Source organism: Rhodotorula toruloides (genome assembly GCF_000320785.1).
Source record: "Rhodotorula toruloides NP11 unplaced genomic scaffold Scaffold10, whole genome shotgun sequence".
Classification (NCBI taxonomy): Eukaryota; Fungi; Basidiomycota; class Microbotryomycetes; order Sporidiobolales; family Sporidiobolaceae; genus Rhodotorula; species Rhodotorula toruloides.
In genome coordinates this window covers 519554-540871 of record NW_015622970.1, presented here as the reverse complement: position 1 = coordinate 540871, position 21318 = coordinate 519554, and the positions used below count along the sequence as shown (strand labels likewise).

Below are 21318 nucleotides of genomic sequence, written 5' to 3'. Positions count from 1 at the left end.
ATAAATGGCTTCTACGAGTAGCCCAACCTCCGAGATCTCTTCTTGAACTCTGCTCGCGTCCTGCACCAATGGGCGTCGACCTTGCCGCCCTTGCCCGGGCATTAAAGGTAGTGTGCGCCGTTGTGATAGGTCAACTCCGCCGTCTTGCAGGGCTGCGAGCACCAGAATGCCCATTTGCAGCCGCCACACTCGAGGACGCCGTGGTGCGACGGGACTTGGCACCTGCGGACGCAACTCGTCAGGTCCGCAACGATGACGGACAGGCGAGACTGCAATTCACCATCGGCACGTCCGCGCTTCGACTGGAATGCTCTCGCCGCCGTTCGCTGCCGCCGCGTCCTCGCTCTTTCGCTGCGCAATGTCCACTGCGTCGCTTTCTCCCTTCGGCACGTCCTCCTGACCCTCCTTGACGTTGTCCTCCGCCTCCACCTCTGTCTCCTTACCCTCAGCCCGAGGTCCGTCCTGCGCGTCGGAACCCTCTGCAGCGGCATCCGTCGCCGCGCCCTTCTTCCGCTTCTTCTTCGCCTTCGACTTGCTGGGCTTCTTCGCTTTGAGCCACTGCTCCCTGGTCAGCTCATACCGGATCTGCTTCGAATGCTTGAAGAACGAGACAGTCTTGCGGCCGACCTCGCCGATCCTGGTAAAGCCGAGTTTTTCGGCGAGCGCGAGGGACGCCTCATTCGAGGAGACGGGGTCGATGATGATGCGCGGAAGCTTGAGTGTTGTAAAGACGAACGGGATGACGGCCTTGATAGCCTCTGTCATGAGCCCTTGTCGCCAGAAGCTGCGACAGCAACGTCAGAAAACGGCGCCCGACAAGCAGCTTACCGAAGAGGTACTTCGGATGCAGCTCATAAACTGCGAGAGGCACCGTCAGAGCCAACTCGGAGAAAAGCGAAGTGGGGAGACGCACACAAGACGGCCTCATACGGGCTGGTCGTAAGTTCCTGCTCGCTCGGGTAGCAAAAAATCTCGCCAGGCTTGGGCTCGAAGTCGCTACCCCGGTGACCTCCGGGTTTGACCAGAATCTGGACGGCTGTTGCGCAAGTGTAAGCTGCGGGTGTGGCAGGGAGAAGAGCGTCCAGGACGCACCGATGTTGCCGATGTAGCCGTCCGCGTCAAGGTCGTGCTTCACTCCTTCTGCCTTCTTCGCCTCGACCGCGCGTGTTCCGTCCTTGTTCAATCGCGGTTCGATAGCCCATACGTATCGTGTCCGGCCAGCAACAGGCGAGCCTTCCGACTCGACCGCCGGGATGTTGTTGTCGAGGTATCCGGCGGTGAAGAAGGGAAGAACGATGCTAGGGTCGTCGATGACGCCGTAGAGTTGCTGCGACGAGACGAGCCGTTCGTTCTTGACGGCGAAGATCCGCTTGTCGTCTGTCAAATCGTTCACTTAGCTACAGAGTGCGCCGCAGAAGCCCCGGCTGACTCACCCTCAATCTCTACGGGTCGGAGCTCTGCAGGTTGAGCGGTCAGCGCAGCACAAAGGGGCTAGAGGACGACTTTGCGAGAGGGAAGGAGGCGTTCCGACGTACGGAGTCGGGGCGACACGATCTCAACGCGACAGCCGGGCGTACAGAAGTGTTTCCAGCTCTCCTGGATGCCACAGATAAGTCAGCACCGGGACAATGAATCTGCGAGGGCGGACGCACCGGTTCGTCGAGGAATATCCGCCTGTTGGTCTGCCCAACGCAGTTCTGCTTCTCGTGCCGCTCCTTACCGCGTTCGTAGCACTTTCTGCAGGGTCCAACATGGTCAGCTAAGCTCAAAGAGGCCAGCGACTCGAGCTGTTTCCCCATCTCCTCTCGAAACTGATGAAGATGCTTACGAGTCGCAAAACGAGACGGGGACGTCTGCGAAGGCGCAGCGCTTACAGAGTGTGATTGTCTCACTCGCTGCTGCCTTGCTGCCGGCTGCGCAGGCGGAGGCGGACTGGTCAACGAGGTTGAGGAGAATCGAATGTGCGGAGGGAAGGAACTCACGACGGGCGCCGCAGGCGAAGCAAGGCTGTCCAGACGGGTGCTCATTGAGCAAAGGTGTCATCGCCGCGCGGCGCGAGGCACTCGACGAAGCTACGAGCGAAATGTAAGAGCGAGAGAACGGAGGAGGGAAATCTGGCTCAGCGACTGTACGATGTCTACGTGTATTGCGAGCGCTTCTATAAATGCTGTCTAGCCTGTCCTAAAAACAGTCGGGCGGTTAAGGCCCGCGCCGAGATCCTCCTTCCTCAAGTCCGCTTCTAGCACGTCGAGCGTAGTTTTCGACGAGGTGTGGATCATGCCTCCGCTTCTGAGTGTTCGACCATGGCCTCGCCGCGACTATGCGCGGATGTAGGCGTCGAAGGAGCGGATGGTCGACAGTAACACGGCAGGTGCAGTCGGAAGTCGATCTGGGTGGCGCAAGCGCGAGACACGACACATTCAGTTGTGCGCAGATGATACAGATGAGAATTACTTACAGCGAAGCCCCTCGCTCGCTCGAAGTGCAGCCATTCTCCTCAATCCCAACCTCGGACCTTGCCCCTCCCGCTCTTCGTTTCCTTGCGCATCTTCTTCGACTTCGCCGTCCTCAGCTTCTCGCGATCGACAAGCTCCTTGACCTTTTCCTTCTGCGCTTCGCTCGTCTCGCCGACGAGGTCCCGTCTCGCTGCGTCGAGGATGGTCGCCTTGAGTTTCGACATGCAGTCGGCTAGGTTGGTCTGCTGGGTTCGGTGGGTCGACGAGGAGACCAGGAGAGAGGGAGGCGAATTCGAGTAGTGAGGCGAGCGGCGCAGATGGGCGACTACGTATGGCGGAAGGAGTGTTGGCGAGGGAAGAGGGAGTCGAACGACAGCCTTCGAGAACGTTCGGTTGACGTGCTGCCCTCCAGGGCCTGAAGAACGAGTGAACGAGATGTCGGTCAAGTCTGCACAGCGAATGTCAAGATTGTCAGCCCGAGAGAGCTCGAAGCGAAGGCGAGTGGAAAGCGTTCCCCAACGCACTCTTTGGCCAGTCCTCTGCAGACATCTTTTCGAATGCGCTGATCCACACCCTCGCGAGCTTCATGTCATCCTGCGTGTTGAGCGCGGCGAGAGAGGGGGGTCGCGCGACTGTCGAGGCGAGACGAGCGAGCGGCGGCAGCCGAAAGCCGCGCGGCCAGCTCAAAGCGGTGCCAGCAAGCATTCTGAGCCCCAGCGCACCAACAGCAACCGCTCAGCCGGCGAGCGACCAACTCGCTGAAGTCAACTTGCTGCTTTCCGCCATCGCCGCTTCTCTTGACCTCGCCCTCTCGCTCGACAGGGCTTGCGAGACTCGCTATCGTGCCAGAATGTCGCTGCTATGCCGTGCAGCACGACCGGCGAAACGACGGAGCCTCCCGTCTCTCCTCCCCACAGCCATCTCTCCGAAACTTGATCACCTCTCAACGACCTCGCAACGGGCGCGGACGGGCCTCGGGGGCATTGGGTGTGCAGCAGTCAGGGCTTCAAGCGGCAATGGCTACGCTGGGAGTACACCTAAGCGGTCTGGGAGGACAGAAGCTCGATGGACAGGTCGGGCTGAGGACAGTCTACTTGCGGAGGCTGCAGCACCCTCTTGGCGATTAGGTACGTACGAGCCAGTACTTGAGTCGTTCTTCCAGGCTGACCCATCACCAGCAGGCGGCGCACGACGACGATCGCACACATCAACGGCCTGGCGTGCAGCGACAGCAACTACCGACCCGTCGCTCAGTGAGGGCGGTCTTGCGAGTCCTACCACTACCAATACTGACACACCCTCCTACAGCACCCCTGAACGAGGTTCAAGTCCCCCTCATCTCGCGAAATCTCCGCGCCCAGCTCTTCCCTCCCGCCGGATCCCCCTTCGCTCCTTCGCCTCCGTCCGCTGACGCTGTCCGGATCTCTACCGAACACCTGCGGCAACACGAGCTCCTGCCGGACCCTGCCAAAGCACCCGTCAAGAAGCCGCCACCCGCCGTCGAGTTCGACTTGCCTCGACTGCAAGGTCCGACGCTCTCGCATCACTTTCATGCCCTCGGCCAGGACATTGCCGAGCCGTACCTCTCGATGGCCAAGTCGTTTGCCAAGGCGAAGACGCCGCCGATGCCAGTTCAGCAGCACTGGACGCGCACGCCCGGCTGGACGGTCTACCACCCCGACGGATCTTGCGAGAGCATCGACTACCCGCCCGAGGAGGAACGGACGCTCGTCTTTGACGTCGAGACGATGCCATATGCCGGTGGACATTTTCCGATCATGGCGGTTGCGGTTGGCGAGAAAGGCTGGTACGGCTGGTGCAGCCCGTGGCTCAGCGGCGACGACGACAAGCCGAACCACCTCATCCCCTTCGGGCCCAAGCGCAAGGACGGCCCGAGCTCCTCACTCACCTCAGACGACTTTGCCTCGCGCTCGCAACTCTTCGAGCGATCCGACTCGCCTCCCCGCCTCCTCATCGGCCACAACGTTCTCTTCGACCGCGCCCGTATCGCGAATGAGTACGACCTCCGTCGACCTTCGACACGGTACCTCGACACGCTCTCGCTCCACGTCTCCGTCAGCGGTCTGACGAATCCGCAGCGACCTCTTTGGCTGAAGCATCGCAAGGAGAAGGCCGAGGCGACGAAGAAGAAGGAGGCCGGCGAGGCTGGGGAGACTGTTAACGAGGACGACGGGTTTGACATGCAGCCATTGGACGAGGACGATGTACTCCGTCGACAGGCGGCAAAGGATCCGAGCGAGTCCATCCTCTCGCGCGTCAAGTCGTCGACCAAGCGGAAGATTCGTTCGGGAGGCGGCTCGGATAGCGACCCCGACCTCGACTGGCGAGACGTATCTTCGACAAACTCGCTCGCCGAAGTCGCTCGCCTGCATTGCGGCATTGAGGCCGACAAGACCTTGCGCGAAGTCCTCATCGATCCCTCGCTCGAGATCAAGGACGCACGCGACTTTTTCAACGAGCTCATAGACTACTGCGCCCGCGACGTCGACGTTACCCTACGAGTGTATCGCGTCCTGCTCCCCAAGTTCCTCGAATCCTGTCCTCATCCCGTCACCTTCGCCGGCGTAACGCTCATGAGCCAGCCTGTCCTCCCTGTCGACGAGAAGTGGCCTGCGTACGTCGAGCGCGCCGAATCCGAGTATCAGCGTCGTCTTGAGGGCGTCAACCAGAACCTCAAGGCCATCGCCGAGGAGACCCGCGCCAAGTTCTACGAGAAGGACGAGTCGGGCAGGTTCGTCTGGGAGAAAGACCCGTGGCTGAGCCAGCTCGACTGGAGCCCGAAGAAGGCGAAGCGACTGCCCAAGGCCGTCCTCGCGCAGGTCAAGGCGGCGCAGCAGGCGGCGGAAGAGGCGGCGCGGTTGGCCGCGGAGGAGGTTGACAAGGAGGCGGAAGCGGATGTCGAGAAGCAAATCGACGTTGAAGAAGGCTCGGGCGAGCTACAGCAGCGGCCGGTGTGGGCGGAGGCGCTCGAAGACCTCGACCTTCACTCGAACCTCGTCCCGCTCCTCCTTGAGGTGTCCTGGCGCGGGTATCCCGTCGTCAGTACGTCGAAAGGATGGGTCTTTGCCGTACCCGAGGAGGAGTCGTTCGAACCGGCCACAGGCGAAACGCTCGTCGACCTTCCCGAAATCGAGGCGGGTAGGCTGTCTGGTCTCGGCCCCGTTCGTTTCTTCCGTGTGGCCAGTCCTCGCGGAGCCGCATCGACGAAGCGCCTAGCATCGCCTGCATTCGCCAAAGCCGTCGCCGCAGGGGTTCTCGCCAGTCCTTTCCACCAGTTCGAGGAACTCGTCAGCCTTCGGCCATACGACTTCGAGACCACCCTGGGCGACAGGGTCCGCGCCAAAGTGCTCAAGCAAGCGGACAAGGCGTTGGCGCTCTTGGAAAACGAGCGCTACTCGAGCCCTTGGTTGCAGCAGCTCGACTGGACCACCGAGGCGAAGCCAGCACGCCGACCATTGCAGCCAAAGTCGAAGCCTACGGCGACGAAGCGCCAAGACGCTGCCGGTGCTGCCGCTATCTCGACGAACGTGAGCGCCGACCCGTCAGACCTCATTTGGCCGCAGTGGTACTGGGACCTCGACTCGCGAACCAAGGGGCTCGACATTACGATCGGCAAGCGGGCGACGCCGCTCCTCCTCAGGCTCTGCTGGCTAGGGTACCCGCTGGCATACTCGAAGAACCACGGCTGGATGTACCGCGTGCCGGAGAAGGACTACGACAAGCTTCTCGCGGCCAATGCCCAGCTCAGGCCGATCATATTCGATGAGCCGGAGGACGCCAGCTTCGCCGAGGACCGCGGCAACTTCTACTTCAAGCTACCGCACCCCGACGGCGAGGAGAAGAACGTCGGCAATCCCCTCTCCAAGCCCTTCGTCAAGGCATTCGAGAACGGCATCCTCACCTCCGAGTACCCCATCGCCAAGGCCGCGCTCGACCTCAACGCCTCGTGCAGCTACTGGAAGTCGTCTCGCGAACGCATCACGGGGCAGATGGTTGTCTGGGACGGCGACGCTCGGCAGGAAGCCCCTTCCCCGCAAGCTATTGCGGCGGCGGCGGCCAAGGCCGACTCTCAGGGCCTCATCCTTCCTCAGGTCATCCCGATGGGCACCATCACGCGCCGCGCCGTCGAGCGAACATGGCTCACCGCTTCGAACGCCAAGAAGAATCGCGTCGGCTCGGAGCTGAAATCAATGATCCGCGCTCCGCCGGGCTACGCCATCGTCGGCGCCGACGTCGATTCGGAGGAGCTGTGGATCTGCAGCGTCATGGGCGACGCTCAGTTTGGCATTCACGGTGCGACCGCAATCGGCTGGATGGGCCTCGAGGGTACGAAGTCGGCCGGCACCGACCTTCACTCCAAGACGGCGAGCATCCTGGGGATTTCGCGCGACGACGCCAAGGTGTTCAACTACTCGCGAATCTACGGCGCAGGCGTCGCCCACGCCGTCCAGCTCCTGCTCAAATCGAATCCGGCGCTGTCGAAGGAGGAGGCGACCGATCTTGCCAAGAACCTGTACAAGGCGACCAAGGGCAACACCGACCGCAGTCCTACCTTTGATCGCAAGTTCTGGCATGGCGGCACCGAGTCGTTCGTCTTCAACAAGCTCGAAGAGATTGCCATGATGGCGCGACCTCGGACGCCGGCTCTCGGCTGCGGACTCACAGCCGCTCTGACGAAGGAGTATCTCAAGGCGGACGGGATGAGCAAGGCGGGCGAAGGTTTCCTACCGTCGCGCGTAAACTGGGTCGTGCAGTCTTCCGGCGTCGACTACCTCCACCTCCTCATCGTCTCGATGGAGTACCTCTGCAAGCGCTTCGAAATCGACGCGCGTTACCTCATCTCGGTGCACGACGAGGTCCGGTACCTCGTCAAGGAGGACGACAAGTATCGCGCCGCCCTGGCTATGCAGGTCGCTAACCTCTGGACGCGCTCACTCTTCGCGTACCGCCTGCAAATGGGCGACCTCCCCCAGGTGCGCATGGCTGTTCATTACGTGTGCAGATGCATTTGACTGACCCTTGCGGACCTCGCAGGGCTGCGCCTTCTTCTCCGCCGTCGATGTCGACTCGTGCTTCCGCAAGGAGGTCTTCATGACTTGCGAGACGCCTTCGAACCCAGAAGCGATCCCTCCCGGCGAGTCGCTCGAGATTGTGGATACGCTCGAGAAGACTGCCGGCACCCTCTTCGCCGACGGACGGCCAATGGTCGAAGGCGAAACGACTCTGCCTTCCCTCAAGCTCAAACACGAGCTTCTCCCGGGCGAGGTCATGGGCGACCATCACCGCGTCTTGGCGACGGAGTTCCTCGAGGCTCAGGCGACCGCGTCGCAGGCTGTAATTCGCCGCCTCTTTCAGCAGTACAAGGAGAACGAACGGAGGGCTAGGCTGGGTCTTCCGCAGCAGTCGAGCAAGGCTCCGCAATCGTCGCGGCGCGCCATACCAACACCTCGGCACGTCGAAGCGGAGGACGACAGGCCACCGCCCGTGCCCGGCCAACGCTGGGACGCCTTCGACTTTGACGACCCGGAACTCATGCCGACCATGTCGCGCTCGTACGGGAGCTCACGTTAGCGGCCTCGGAACCCGCAAATCCTCTTTCCCACCTGTCTCTCTCTAATCCATCGACGCTGTATCCGGAACTGTTGTCTTATTGCATCACTGTAGCATATCGCATCGAGGCAAGCCTTTCGCATCTCTCGCCTGACACTCAGATGCGGTGTCACGGACAGACTTTGTAGAGCACGCAGACACTTTGCGACCAGGTTGCAGATGTCTTTGGTGTCGACTGACGGAGCGAGAGAAGCAGCAAGCAGGCCTTTCGAGGCGTTGGCACGCAAGATTCCCGAAAGTTGGGTAGGTCATCTCTAGAAAGTACGAGGAACGTGGTCGGGGAGGCGCTGGAAAGACCTGACACGGCATGCCACGGGTGAGAAGAGCATGTCTGAGATTGCCGTTCGAAGCGAAGAAGCTTGCCAGTCGCTGAAGAGAATGCGGGAGTGCGAAAGCCGCGAGGTGCTTGCAGGGCACGTCTACTCACCACTCATCGTCGTCCTGCACGATGGCGTTCTTGCTGCGAACTGGCTCAACCTCCTCTTCGTCGGAAGCAGCCTCGTCCTGTGCGGTCTGTAGGAGGTACGACTGTCAGATGCGAGACGGTACCGGAGGTTGGTGTTGTTACGCGCCTGGAAGAGGTGGTCGAGATGCTGCTGTTCCCGTTGCGAGTCCGTAAGACCGTCGGACTTGATCTGCGAGCTCACAAGTCGGTCAGCGGGGCTTCTCGAGCACAGGATCTTGCGTTTACTCACCTTGGACCTGGTGCTGATGTTCTTGACGGGCGCCGGGGCTTCCGAAACTGCTCAAGGCGACATAAGTCTGGGCTGAATCGTCAGGCGGCAATCGGCAGCTACGCACGAAGCTTCATCCCTTCAGGCCGCACGTCGACAATCTCCAGCGGCTTGTTCGCGCCGGACAGATACTCCTCCGCCGTCATGCTCGGCTTGGTCACATCGCGAGTTGGCACAAAGATATCGTCCTGGAAGTACTCGGTCTGCAGCACTGACCGCCGTCAGCGGCCGGAGAGGCAAGACATCTGGTCGGGTCTGGTCGCACCTTCGCTCGGGGAACGGTAAAGCTGACAGCCTCAGCCGTACTGGGCGTGAGACGGAGCGCTCGTACGATTTCCACCGCCTTGATGTCGTTGCTGGTCTTCGGAAAGAAGGCGAAGCCCGACTGGAGCGTCCCGTGCTCGAAATGTGGGAGTTTGGCGAACGCTTCGTGAGGAGCGGCAGGCTGCAAGTTTACTTCGTAGGCGAGGCAGGACCGATCGCCGCGAGAGTAGAGGAGGGCGATCCGGGTGTCGATGTCGAAGTAGGGGAAGAGCGGAGCAGGCGAGATGTCGAGAGACGCCTTGCCGACCTGCGTGAGCTTGCTCCCGTCGTAGTCGTACAAGATGAGCTCGCGAGATGCTGCACGATTGAAGCCGGTGGAGAGTACGTGCTTGTCGGACGCCCAGACGACCCGCACGGGTCGGATCGAATCGTGCCCAGCCGTCGAAACGAGAGTCGACGTAGCCGCTCGCGGGTCGAGGACGTGCACCTGCTTGTTCTTGGTCGCTAGGGCAAGAAGCGACCCGTCGGGTGACCACGCGGTGGACGAGACCTGCGGGACAGCGTCAGCACAGAGTTCGGGTATCAGGGGAAGCGGCAGGACGCACTCCTCCTTTGGGCAGCTCGGCTCGCAGGAGCATCTCGCCCGATCCGACGTTCCAAAGACGTGCAGCGGGGTTTCCCTTGTCGTCCGAGATCGAGAGGAGGAGATCCTTGGCCGCAGGATGATGATGCAGCTCCGAGATGCGGTCCATGCGGGCGTCTGAACATGCGAGTCAGAAATGTGATCATAAAGAGCGGCGTTTGAGCGGACGCACCGGTCAGGGTCCTCGTAGCTTCAGTCAATACCTCCCCTTCTTTCCACTCAGCCGGACCCGACGGGAGCGAGAACACTCGAATTGAGCTGTCGTCGCCGGCGACGAAGACACGGGTTGGATCAAATGGGTCGACAGCAAAGTCGGTAATGGTGCCGCCGATCGAGACGCAAGATGGGTGGACCGGCAGACGACCTTTGCGAGCGAGAGGGTGGAAGGCGAGACGGCCGCCAGTGCCTGCGAGCGGATAGAAGAAGTACAGACTAGAGGCCTGCAGAAATATGTCGTCAGACGAGAGGATATTGGAGGGGGCGAGCAAAGCATGGCGCACCTTGAGCAGCTGGACATCGTTACCCATCGTCGAGGAGAGGTCGTGCACGTCGAAGTAGTCGGGCTTGAGCGGCGTCTTACCTGCGAGGAACTTGCGAGACCAGGCGTCGGGCTTCATCGAGTCGCCCAGCGTTGCAGTCGGACGAGTCGGAGGCGTGGCCGAAGGTGTCGTCGCACTTTTCGGCGCAGTTGGCTCGGGCGCAGGATGGAAAGAAGGAGAGGACGTCTTTGCAGCCGACGAGCCGAACGTTGGACGTGGCGAGCTAGACTTGCCGTTGAGCGAGAGGTTCGAGAAGGCGGCGGCAGGTGCTGCTGCTGCCGAGTCTGGCGCGGACGGCGTAGGTAGGGAGGCGCTCGTAGCTGGCGAGGCGCTCATAGTTGCCGTACTCGTCGGTGCAGATGTCGCAGGTACCGTTGTAGCGGGCGCCGGGGCAGCTGCTGCGACACCTGGAACTGAAGGTGTAGCAGGCTTTTCTAGCGCCATCGCCTGCACAGCTGGCTGCGGGGTTGAGTGCGATGTCGCGGCGGGGGCTGCCGTCGCTGCCCGTGCAATGGGAACCGCAGGGCTTGCCGCAGACGTCCGCGTCTTCTCGCCAAGCACCCATGGCTTCGAAGGATCCAGGTGACGCTTCTCGAGGTAGAGCGTGTCCTCGTCCTTGCGCGAGAGCCATTCCTGGCCCGCTTGTGCGGGTACTGAAGCGAAGCAACCAGATCAGCCTCTTGCTGCTTGCTAAGAAGCGAATTGCACGCACCTCGTGCGCTGACGGGGGGATACAAGTCGCTATGGAAGTCGAGATACTGCCTACGCGGCACCGTGATGGAGACAGGAACGACCGCATCGTTCCCTCCGCCAGCGAGGACGACGAGGCGATTGATCTCGGCCTTCATCAGCTCGAGCGTGTTGGGTGGGGCGAGCGCGGCGGAGAGAAGCGGGACGGGAAGGCTGGCAGAGCCTACAACGCACACGCAGCGTCAGCTAGAAGGGGGAGAGAAGGAATCGCCGGCTGCTCACCCTCCGTAACGCCGCCAGGTCCGCCAACCTCGACCCATCGCAGCGTCATGTCGCCCTTCCCAGCCAGATAGGCGATTCCTCGACTCTCGTCGACAAGAGGCGTGATGACACCGGTACCCGTGTCGATTCGCTGCGTTTTGGTCGCGCCCGAAGCGAGGGAGCGGATGTCGAAGAGCGAATACTCGCGGTCTCGCGTGCGGGAAAAGCCGGTCGTGAGGATCTGAGGAGCCGCGGTTGGCGAGAGAGCAGGAATGTGGGCATGGCGCGTCGCCTTCGGTCCAGCATGAATCGCAACCTCGGCGACAGGGTCGGAAGAGCCCGAACGGACGTCCCACATCCTCAGCTTCCCGTCCTTGCCCGTGGCCGTGACATGCTTGCCGTCTAGGCCCCATTGAGCACTCCAAGCTTGTGCAGGCATGCTGATCTGAAAGACGGGTGAGGTCGACTGCGAGGAAGCGTCCCAAATGGCGAGGTTTGTGTGCGAAGTCGAGAGGAAGATGGAGTCGGCGAGCGGGTGGAACGCGATGCAGTCGACGGGTTTTGAGGCGGGCGAGGCTGCGACGGAAAGAAGGGGAGTAGGCGATTGTGCAGACGGGTTCGAGGGGTCAAAGGCGGAGCGAGGCGGCAGCTCGAAGACGTTGATCTACGCGACTCGTCCAGCCGATCAGCTCAACTTGAACCACACGGCTGGAGTGACGCGCACCTGTCTGTTGTCACCGCCCACCGCCAGGAAGCGGTCGAACCCGTCAACCTCGAAAGCCGTAATCGCCCTCAATCCAGTCTGCAACGTCGGCGCCTTCATGCCAAACTTGCCATGTTGGTCGTACGGTAGGACGACGAGCGAGCCTGCGGTCGAGCCCTGGTCAGCGAGAGCATAGGACGAAAGACCTTGGCAGGACTAACCGGACGCAGAACCCAAAGCGAGCCAGTACTCCGCCGTCGCCCTGATTCCGTCACATCCATCCGACGGTAAAGCGTTCGTGACCGGAATTTCGGACCACCAGGACTCTTTCTGCGATTCAGGCGAATGTCGGAGGGTCAGTCAAAAGGTCGCCAGTTGTGAGAGGAGAACCGCGCTCGCCTTCGCCGGGGTCGCGAGGGCATTCTTGAACGGCGAAGAGAAGAAGCGCGGAGGCATGGCGAGTCAGGATACGCTCTGCAGGGTTTCGAAGACAAGGTCAGTCTACGAGCAGGAGCGAGTTGGCTGTGTCTCCCTCGCCGATGCCGGTCTCGCGACACCCGCCACTCATCTGCTCTGTTTGCGTGCACCGGCCTGTCCAGCCTATCACGCCTGCTTGCCCTCACCGCTTTGACACTCTCCCCACCTCAACCCCGATAGACACCGTCCCTCCTGCTCGAGCCCGAGATCTCCGCGAAGGCGATGCATTGCTCGTACAGCCCCTGAGAACGTCCAGACGTAGGACGGCGAGACCCACGAGGCTTGTTCTGGCGAGTTGGCGAAGGAGAAGGGGACCGAGGTGACGAGGAATGGGTCGGTTCCTCGGGGGCGAGACAAAGGCAAGCGCTATGGACAGGATGCAGGACAGTGGTAAGATAGCCGCAACGAAGAACGAGGTCGAAGCGAGAGACGCGGTGTCGTGGGCAGCAAGAGAGGAACGCGAGGACGAGGCGTGGGCTTCCTCTTCGAAGTCGGACTGAGCAGAGAGGCACAGCTCAGCAACAATAACACATCGACGCTCAAAGGCAATGCACCAGGCGAGGGGCGATGCGAAGGTATGCTCGGATTGCAGAACGACGGGAGTAGGGAGGGAAAGAGGGTATACGACGCCGAACGACCGAGGGCGCTGCTTTTTCCGCAGGTAATCAGGATTGTACACGTAGAGCGGGAGGGTGGAGGTGCTCAGTCGATGAGGTACTCTGCGCAACGTTGCGAAAGAAGTGCAAGTCAACGACCGTTCACGCTGGCACTCCGAGCATTCGACACAGGACGAGAGCGCTCAAGCACTCAAGGGAAAGACACGCACTCTTCTTGAAGTAGCTTCGCAGGTGAACAACCTGCCAAACGCCGAGGAGGATGAGGGTCGAGAAGGTGAGGTAGAAGAAGTTCTTGACGCGAGCATTCGTTGACTCTGCAAGCATCGGCCATGCGCCTACATCAGCTCCGCTTACTCGTTCGCGACGAACGGATACGAAAGAAGCGAGGCGAGACTCACCGTTCGTGTCCCGCATGCGCATCTCGCGCCGCTTCAAATAGTTGAGCTCGTCGACAATCTCCTTGACGACGCCCTCGAGCTTGCGCATCTCGACCTCGAGACCTGACAAGGATTCTTGCTTGGCAATGGCGTTGTAGTCGACCGCATCGGCACCAATGTCGACGTCGAGGTCGATCAGGCGCTCGTACTTGTTGGCCTGGTGCTCAGGAACGGCTGCCAGAGTAGCGAGGGGTCAGCATACTGCTCGTCCAGAGATCACCGCCCAGAACGTGAGGCGAGCAGAGAGCGCAGCAAGAGCGTCTAGGAAAACTCACAAGGATCCAGGACGTTGCGGAAGCACACGCCCAAGTCTGCGTCCGCATGCGTCGTGATGGCCATCCGCGTCTCTCCCTTGAGCCCCCGCTTGGCCTGGTACGTGTTCCTGCTCGAGCTGCCGTCGACGACCTCCATGTCGAGCCGCTGCAAGTCGTTGCCGGTAACAGGCGACGAGACCGAGATGACGACGAGCGTGTCGCTCATGGCATAGTTCCACAGGCACTTTGGCTTCGGGTTGTGGTGAGCCGTGAGGGAGAACTTGACTGCCGAGACGAATGAAGGGAGGACGAGGAGCGCGAGTGTCGCCGCGAGGAGCGACGTTCGCCCCGCTGCATGCCGTGTCCGCGTCATAGTCCTCCTTCGCTGTACTGGTGCACCGGCGCGCTGGTTCGTGCGGCCGTCGAGGCGTGAGCGCGAGTTGTCGCTGGACGTGGAGAGGACGAGCGAGGGCGGGGCGAACGGCGTGTAAGGGGGTTGTATGGGATGCTGGAGCCTTCAGAACAGATAAGCACACGCTCAGAGCGAGCCAAAGCAGTCAAGCAGCGATTGTCGTCCTCCAACTCACGCCCCACCTTCCCCCGTCCACCTCCTCATCACTTTCGCGCTCACACGCTGCTTTGCTAGCTTTGACGGTGCCATCCACCGTACTGACAAATCCTGAGCCATCCAGCGACCGCGACAGCACGCAGGATGGTCGCGACGTCACGGTCGGCGAGCTGGCTACCTCTCAACGACACTTTCTACCGCAGCCACCGCGTGTACTCGCTCGCCGGATCTCCACTCGCCCGTGTAGATCTCTCCGACCATGTCATCGCGGCAGCCAAGTGCGGTGGACCCGTTGGTGCGTCTCTCGAACCCCCACTCGGACCTCGAAGGGCCTCGCTGACAAGCCAGGACGGACGGGCAGCCTTGATGCGAGACAGGTCGAAACCGGTACTGCTCGGGAAGTATGACCTCGCAGCGGCAGGAGCGGGGACGAAGATCTCGGTGTACTCGTCTGCTGGGCAGCTCCTCCAGACTATCATGGTACGAGCGTTCGAGCGAGCGAGTCGCGTAACCCGAGGTGCTCATGTCTCGACCGTGCAGTGGGACTCGCCGTCACCGATTGTTCACCTCGCCTTCCTCTCCCCTCTCACCCTTCTCCTCCTGACCTCGTCCGGCATCTACCGCCTCTATTCCATCTCGACGCACCCTTCTCTCCCTCCATCGTACACCCAACACGCCATCCCAAACGCAGACGACCACGGCGGCGTCCGGCAAGCAAAAAGCTGGGACGCTGGCTTTGTTGCCTTGATGGAAAGCGGTGCTTTCGTCGAAGTCAAGGGCTTCGGATCCGGCCGAGCGAGCGGCGGCGGAGCAGATGGAGTGGACGGATTTGACGGGCGAGGAAAGGGCAAAGGTCGCTCGGATCGCGAAGGCGCCTCGGGAGGAAAGGCAACCATGCTCGCTTCGACCGGCCTCGACTCGATGCCGGACTGCTGGTGCGTCGTACCGCCGGACGTCAGCTCGAGTCGAGGAACCGAAGTGCTGCTCGCAAAGGGCGAGACGGTGTGGAGGCTTGACGAGATTGACTGCGTGGACCAGGTGCGTATTTCTCTTCGAGCTTCGGCTCTCGTCCTGCACACGGCGACTATGCTGATCATGCCGATGTTCTCGCGCCCGCAGCGCCTCTCCCGCGGTCCTTACCTCTCGATCACGCCCTCCCCATCCGGCCGGTTCCTCGCCCTCCTCTGCGCTTCTCCCTCCTCGAGTCCACCTCAACTCTGGGTCACCTCGTCCGACTTTTCACGCTCCTTTTCCGACGTCGCGCTCACGTCCGAGATGTCCGAAGGCGAGAAGGGTAGGCCGAGATTGCTGGAGTGGTGCGGGAGCAACTCGGTCGTCGTGGCGTGGGAGCGGACAGTCGTCATGGTTGGGCCATACGGCGAGACTCTCAAGTGCGTCTTATTGCTCAAGAGCGGGCTAGTACACGCCTGGACCTCACTGACTCGTCGACTGCGTCGCAGGTTCTTCTACACCGACCCCGTCCACCTGGTCTCCGAGAACGACGGCACTCGCATTCTCAGTTCCGAGGGCTGCGACTTCCTCCAGATCGTTCCTCGTTCGTCCTGCTCCCCTCACTTTTTTTATCGCTCGCACTGAGTGTCCCCTTCTCGCAGAATCCTCCCAATCCGTCCACCTTCCCGGCTCGACATCCCCCGCATCGCTCCTATACGAAGCCTCACTCGAGTTCTATGACCGCAAGTCTCCTCGAGCGGATGAATACGTACGGAATGGGCTGCTTGGAGGCGGGAACGGCGGAAGGGAGATGCGAGAAGCGGTAGAGGGTTGTCTGGATGCGGCGGCGAAAGAATGGGATGAGGACGAGCAGAAGAGATTGCTGAAAGTGCGTGCTCGCTCACTTGGGCGAGATCGTCGAGCGTTTCCTGCTGGGAAGAGTAGCTGACCTTGGCGCGCAGGCCGCGGCTTTCGGCAAGTCGTTCCTCGAGGCGTACAACCCGACCGACTACGTACAGACGACGAAGATTTTGCGGGTGTTGAATGCGGTTCGAGACTACAAGGTCGGGCTGCCGCTAACCTGGGAGGAGTATGGTTGCCATTGCTGCTGTACCTGCGCGAGCTACTGACGTAGCCTCTCGAACAGGTACCACGCCATGCCGCCCTCGCACCTCATCTCCCGCCTTGTCGCCCTCTCGCAACACCTGCTCGCGCTTCGCATCTCTTCCTTCCTCGGTCTCTCATCCTCGCCCGTCATCAAGCACTGGGCTCAACAGCTCATCGCCGCGTCGGCGCCTGGTGTTGCTCCTGTCAATGACGGCGCCCCGCTGTCGGATGAGGATGTCTCGCGCCTCATCGTCGACAAGCTGCAGTCCCTTTCGTCTCCCGCTCCACCCGCTACTTCCGTCACTGCCTCCGCCTCAGGAACCGCTTCATCCGCCTCTTCGACTACCGGTCCAGTACCGGACGTCCCGCTTTCGTCAGGCGACATCGCTTTGACCGCCTTCCGCCTCGGACGGCCACACCTCGCTGCGCTTCTGATCGAGCGGGAACCGAGGGCCGGCAAGCAGGTGCCGCTGTTGTTGCGGATGGGAGAGGGCGAGGAGGCGATGAAGAAGGCTGTCAAGAGTGGAGATCCGGAACTCGGTAGGTTCTTCCGCTTGTCTTTCACTATTAGCTGCCGATCAGCGTCTGACGTTTTGCCCGAAACACAGTCTTCCAAGTCCTCCTACACCTGCGCCAGAAGCTCTCACCAGGCGACCTCTTCCGCCTCGTCGAGCGCGTCTCCTCCACCATCTCCGCCTCCGCCTCCGCCTCCTCCGCCGCAACCTCACCCTACACTCCTCATACCCGCGACCCCGACCCAATCCTCTTCCTCCAACTCTTTCTGCGCGAGATCGGCGAAGACAAGGGATTGCTGCGCGATTTCTGGTATCAAGATGATCGGCGGGTGGAGATGGGCTGCGAGATGCTTGTCGAGGCTGGGAGGGAGCAGGTAAGTCGGGCTACAGAAGGCCGCATGAGCTGCAGCCTCGCTTGAGCTGACTTGCGCCGGCCCTTTCCTCGCGAACTCTAGGACTTCGGCGACAAGGTTGCGAAAGTTCGGCAGGCGCAGAAGAGCTTCTCGGAGGACAAGGAGCGAAGCTTCGAAACGAAGGTGCGCCGCTCTCCCGCGGACAGTTCGCACCAAGGCTGACGTGCCGGATACCTGCAGATGGTCGACGATCACATCCGCCTCCTCGTCTTTCAGCAGCAGCTCGAGCAGGACTCGGCTGCCAGCGGCAAGACGTTCGTCGGCCTCAGCGTCAACGAGACGATCCGCCAGTGCATCCTCGCTGGGATGGACAAGAAGGCGGAGAAGGTACGAAGCGAGTTCAAGGTCCCGGACAAGCGGTGAGTCCAGTCGACGTTCGATTCGGGTTCAGCGCGAGCTCACGATTTCGGCTGCACAAACCTAGCTTCTGGTACCTTAAGCTGCGCTCGCTCATCTCGCTGCGCGATTGGGACGCCCTCGACACCTTTGCGCGCACGAAGAAGTCGCCGATCGGCTACGAGCCCTGGGTCGACGAGCTTATTCGTGCTGGCGCACACCGTCAGGCTGTCAAGTACGTCGAGCGGTGCGACGTGCGAAACAGGGTTGAGCTGTATGTCAAGTGCGGAGAGTGGGTCATGGCCGGGCAGGAGTGCGTCCGGCGGGGCGAGAGCGGTCGGCTGCAGTGCGTCACTCTCTCTCGATCGTGCGGTGGCTTTGCGACTCTAACTGACCCACTTGTCACCGTTTCCAGCGACATCAAGGCCCGCTCGCCGAACAATATCATCGCGGCGCAGCTCGACGAGCTCCTCCAGGACATGAGCCATACGCACTAGTAGTCGGGCAGTAATGCAGCAGTGTCCAGCGGTATTCTGGGTCTACTTGCGTCGGGAAATCAAGAGAAAGTACTGCCAGTGAAAGGGGGAAGTGATGTGAGCGCTGCTCCCCCGTCGTGCGGAGCTCTCCTCGCGCGCCACGCTCGCTAACAACGCTCGCGGGCAGCCTCGTATAGCTCTCGAAGAAGCGCCGACTTTGCTCATCCACGCCGCGCCGCTCGTACCGCCCGCGACGCCCTCACTCGCCCGCCGCACCCGCATCGCCGCTCACCCTTGCTCGCCCTCGCATGCCCGTCATCCCGTCGCACGACCCGGTTCCGGGCTCGTACAGCGTCAAGTGGGCCTCTGTGAACCACAAGGACGAGCCCAACGTCCTCACGATCACGCCGGGCTTTGGCGACGGCAGCGAGGAGCGGTGGCCGCCGCAAGGGCCTGACATGTCGCTCCTCGGGCCAGAGCACGAGAAGCAGCAACAGTGGAGACGCACTGCGGCAGAAGTGATTGCGAAGGACCTCGGACTGCTCAAGCGTGCGCTCCCTCTCCCTCGTTCGGCTGCGGACGATGGGGTCTTCCTCCTCACAGCGATCATCTCTGGCTGACTTGTACTCTCTCGCAAGGATCTCCAGCGACGGCGCAGCACTGGATCCTCTCAGAGCTGCCGACCGGCTACGGGCTCTTCCAGCAGGTCACGCAGCCTAAAGAGTCGGCTCCGCGCATGACCGGCAAGGACAAGATCCGCCACGACCGCTTCATCTTCGGTGCGTTGGCGAGCATCTCCAGTGAGTGAAACTGACCTAACCTGCTCGCGCACGCCAGGCCACAACAGCAAGAAGATCCGCTCCGCCATTTCCCTCGGCAAGCACATCAGCAACCAGATCTTTGGCGCCAAAAGCCTCTGCCACTGCGACGGCTGCAAGGTCACGCAGCCTAAGGCCTCAGCTTCGTCAATGGCCGACATCGGCGCACCGATCAAGATGCAGCCTCGCAAGCGCAAGAGGACGGGGGAGTATGCGAACCTTGCGGGCGTCAATACGAGCACGCCGCCTTCGTTGTGGGGACTCGGAACAGCTGAAGGAAGTGAAGCGGGAGGCGATTTCGACGACGCTACGTCTGTCGGGACGACTGAGACGGCCGACTACACCTTTACCGGCGGAGACAGCGCGCCGCCTTCGCCCCGCAAGCGGACTGTTTCTGGCGGCGGCAGCAGAGGGCGAGGGCGGGCGTCCGTACCAGGCTCGGAGAACGGATCGACGAGGGGAAGGGGGAGAGGGCGAGGCAGGGCGAAGCGGGCGGACGACGACGACGACTACGGAGACGACGACGATGGCTCGGACTACAGCGAAGAAGTCGGCTCAGTCGGTCCGACTGCACCTCGCTCGACATCCGCACGCCAGCGGCGCCCGACTTCGAAGGTCCTCTCGCAGATCGAGTCGAACATCCCGACCGCGCCAGGCGAGCCCGCAGCGGACGACTACGAAGCCCTGATGACTCCGGCTGGCAAGGACGTCTACCGCGCGATGGGCGTGCCGACGCCCGAGGAGGTGAAGGAGGACCTGGCGGATCCGCAGGCGTCGCGCGTCGGCGAGCTCGTCTGGGTACGAGTCCCGCTCGGTCCGCCTCCGACGGGCGAGCTCGCGCATGCGCAGCTCTCGCGGTGGCCTGGGATCGTTCGTGGACGTGCGCCTGCGCCGGAGAACCCGCGCGAGAAGGTCTACCGCGTCGAGCTGCTCGGCATGTCGAGCGAAGACACGCTCGAAGGCGTCCGCAGCGAGAACGTCACGCCTTGGCTCGGATACATCCCCTCGAACTCGGCTTACCTCAATGCGAACCCGCCCGAGGACGATGGGATTGCGGCGGGGCAGCCGAAGAAGCGGTGGGCGGCGATTCAGGAGGAGGGCTGGCTCGCCGTTGCCCGCGCTTTCCGTCAGGCGCACCGCATCGCCAAGGCCTACGCTGCTATTCAAGCTCGCCCGTGCGTGCAGTCTCTAGTACTCGCACCCCTCTGCAAGCTGACGAAGTCGCTCGAGCAGGCTGCCCGAGATCGAGCCCGGGATCCACTTTACCGTCCCAGACGGCTCCTCGCGCTTCACCGCCACGTCGACCAAGGACCTCGTCGAGACGGGCGAGGAAGACGAGTACCTCACGTACGACTACATCAACTACGGCCCGGAAATCATCCACCTCGGCGACTGGGTCCGGCTCGACCCGTCGACCAAGCTCGAGCCGATCGTCACCGGCGCGAGGAAGAAGCAGCCGAGCAAAGCGTTGCCTTTGTCGCTCGTGATGCGCGTAGGAGGGATCTACCGCGGCAAGCGCGGCGCACCGCTCATCGCCCGCGGGCTCATCTTTGAGCAAATCGAGACGACGTCGATGAACCGGTCTATCGTCGACCCGTCTATGACAGTCCTCGATCAAGCGACGCTCGAGTTCCTCCCCCCTCCCTTCCCGCGTCACAAGTGGCGCTTCGTCCAGCCCCCTCTCGACGTCGTCTCAGTCGATGTCCTCTTCGGCCCGTCCGTCGCAGGCCGGTACTACCCCATCCCTCCTGCGTCGCCGACTTGGACTCATCACACGGTCGTCAACTCGTGGCTTGATGAGGCGATGAGCGGGAATGGACCAGCGGGGAAGGGGACGGGCGCGGTCGGCGGGAAGGGCGAGGAGGGGATTCGTGCGTTGAGCTTGATGTTGGCGGGGTTGACGGCGGGCGACAGGACGGTGCGAGTTGACGTGAGTGCTAGGCCAGTCGTTGCTCTTGAGTTGAAGAGCTGACTCGCTTTCGGCGCTGCAGGCTGTCAACGGGATCAACGGCGGTCGCGACGAGCAGTACAGGATCGCAGAGGAGCAAGCCCTCGTGCGTCACGCCTCTCTCATGCTGTGCGCGAGCGCGAAACTGACGAGAGACTCGTCTGCACTCTCGCTCGCAGGATCGCTCCGCTTTCCCTCCCCCGCCCCAGCCACCTGTTCCCGCCGCTCAACCTGACGCACAACCCGCCGCACAACCTGATGTCACTCCAGCCGCCAAAGTAGAAGACGCGGCAGCAGCTACGGCGTCGATGGACGTCGAGGCGCAAGCGTGAGGCGGCTCAATTGACCGTCTGCGCTCGAGGCGCCTCGTCATTTCCGCCTCCTGTCGCCGCCCTTCTTGGTCCTCGAGGTGTTTGGGAATGCAAGTGCCTTCTTGTCATGCTGCGCTGGTGGTCCGAGAGACTTAGCAGAGAGAGGGCG

At 61.9% G+C, this 21318-nt stretch overlaps 7 protein-coding genes across 7 annotated transcripts; 3 read left to right on the top strand and 4 right to left on the bottom strand.

Moving 5' to 3' along the window:
- Window positions 1-101: 101 nt before the first annotated feature.
- On the bottom strand, window positions 102-2043 carry RHTO_00833 (acetyltransferase GNAT family; the record flags this gene model as incomplete). Its single annotated transcript, XM_016414517.1, has 10 exons — window positions 102-222; window positions 281-784; window positions 840-858; window positions 914-1036; window positions 1093-1377; window positions 1434-1457; window positions 1536-1596; window positions 1653-1737; window positions 1829-1913; window positions 1983-2043. The coding sequence occupies 10 exons, from the start codon at window positions 2041-2043 to the stop codon at window positions 102-104; spliced, it is 1368 nt and encodes a 455-aa protein (XP_016273673.1).
- A 454-nt stretch (window positions 2044-2497) lies between these two features.
- RHTO_00832 (peptide chain release factor class I/class II domain containing protein) lies at window positions 2498-3161 on the bottom strand (the record flags this gene model as incomplete). Its single annotated transcript, XM_016414516.1, has 2 exons — window positions 2498-2904; window positions 2981-3161. 2 exons carry the CDS (start codon window positions 3159-3161, stop codon window positions 2498-2500), a joined length of 588 nt encoding a protein of 195 aa, XP_016273672.1.
- Window positions 3162-3306: 145 nt separating this feature from the next.
- On the top strand, window positions 3307-8048 carry RHTO_00831 (DNA polymerase gamma subunit 1; the record flags this gene model as incomplete). The annotated part of the gene is made up of 4 exons (XM_016414515.1): window positions 3307-3583; window positions 3638-3709; window positions 3765-7450; window positions 7512-8048. The coding sequence occupies 4 exons, from the start codon at window positions 3307-3309 to the stop codon at window positions 8046-8048; spliced, it is 4572 nt and encodes a 1523-aa protein (XP_016273671.1).
- Window positions 8049-8510: 462 nt separating this feature from the next.
- On the bottom strand, window positions 8511-12377 carry RHTO_00830 (coronin 7; the record flags this gene model as incomplete). The annotated part of the gene is made up of 13 exons (XM_016414514.1): window positions 8511-8600; window positions 8660-8722; window positions 8783-8829; window positions 8889-9024; window positions 9087-9635; window positions 9691-9845; window positions 9901-10168; window positions 10229-10920; window positions 10980-11180; window positions 11240-11882; window positions 11943-12085; window positions 12143-12251; window positions 12312-12377. The coding sequence occupies 13 exons, from the start codon at window positions 12375-12377 to the stop codon at window positions 8511-8513; spliced, it is 3162 nt and encodes a 1053-aa protein (XP_016273670.1).
- A 723-nt stretch (window positions 12378-13100) lies between these two features.
- On the bottom strand, window positions 13101-14079 carry RHTO_00829 (ER to Golgi transport-related protein; the record flags this gene model as incomplete). Its single annotated transcript, XM_016414513.1, has 4 exons — window positions 13101-13117; window positions 13225-13329; window positions 13414-13626; window positions 13728-14079. The coding sequence occupies 4 exons, from the start codon at window positions 14077-14079 to the stop codon at window positions 13101-13103; spliced, it is 687 nt and encodes a 228-aa protein (XP_016273669.1).
- A 339-nt stretch (window positions 14080-14418) lies between these two features.
- RHTO_00828 (vacuolar protein sorting VPS16) lies at window positions 14419-18093 on the top strand (the record flags this gene model as incomplete). Its single annotated transcript, XM_016414512.1, has 13 exons — window positions 14419-14569; window positions 14636-14754; window positions 14815-15312; window positions 15394-15665; window positions 15735-15829; window positions 15888-16114; window positions 16188-16315; window positions 16373-16872; window positions 16941-17221; window positions 17303-17383; window positions 17441-17619; window positions 17685-17942; window positions 18012-18093. 13 exons carry the CDS (start codon window positions 14419-14421, stop codon window positions 18091-18093), a joined length of 2871 nt encoding a protein of 956 aa, XP_016273668.1.
- Window positions 18094-18380: 287 nt separating this feature from the next.
- On the top strand, window positions 18381-21170 carry RHTO_00827 (uncharacterized protein; the record flags this gene model as incomplete). The annotated part of the gene is made up of 6 exons (XM_016414511.1): window positions 18381-18621; window positions 18711-18851; window positions 18910-20065; window positions 20124-20820; window positions 20882-20944; window positions 21018-21170. The coding sequence occupies 6 exons, from the start codon at window positions 18381-18383 to the stop codon at window positions 21168-21170; spliced, it is 2451 nt and encodes an 816-aa protein (XP_016273667.1).
- Window positions 21171-21318: the final 148 nt, after the last annotated feature.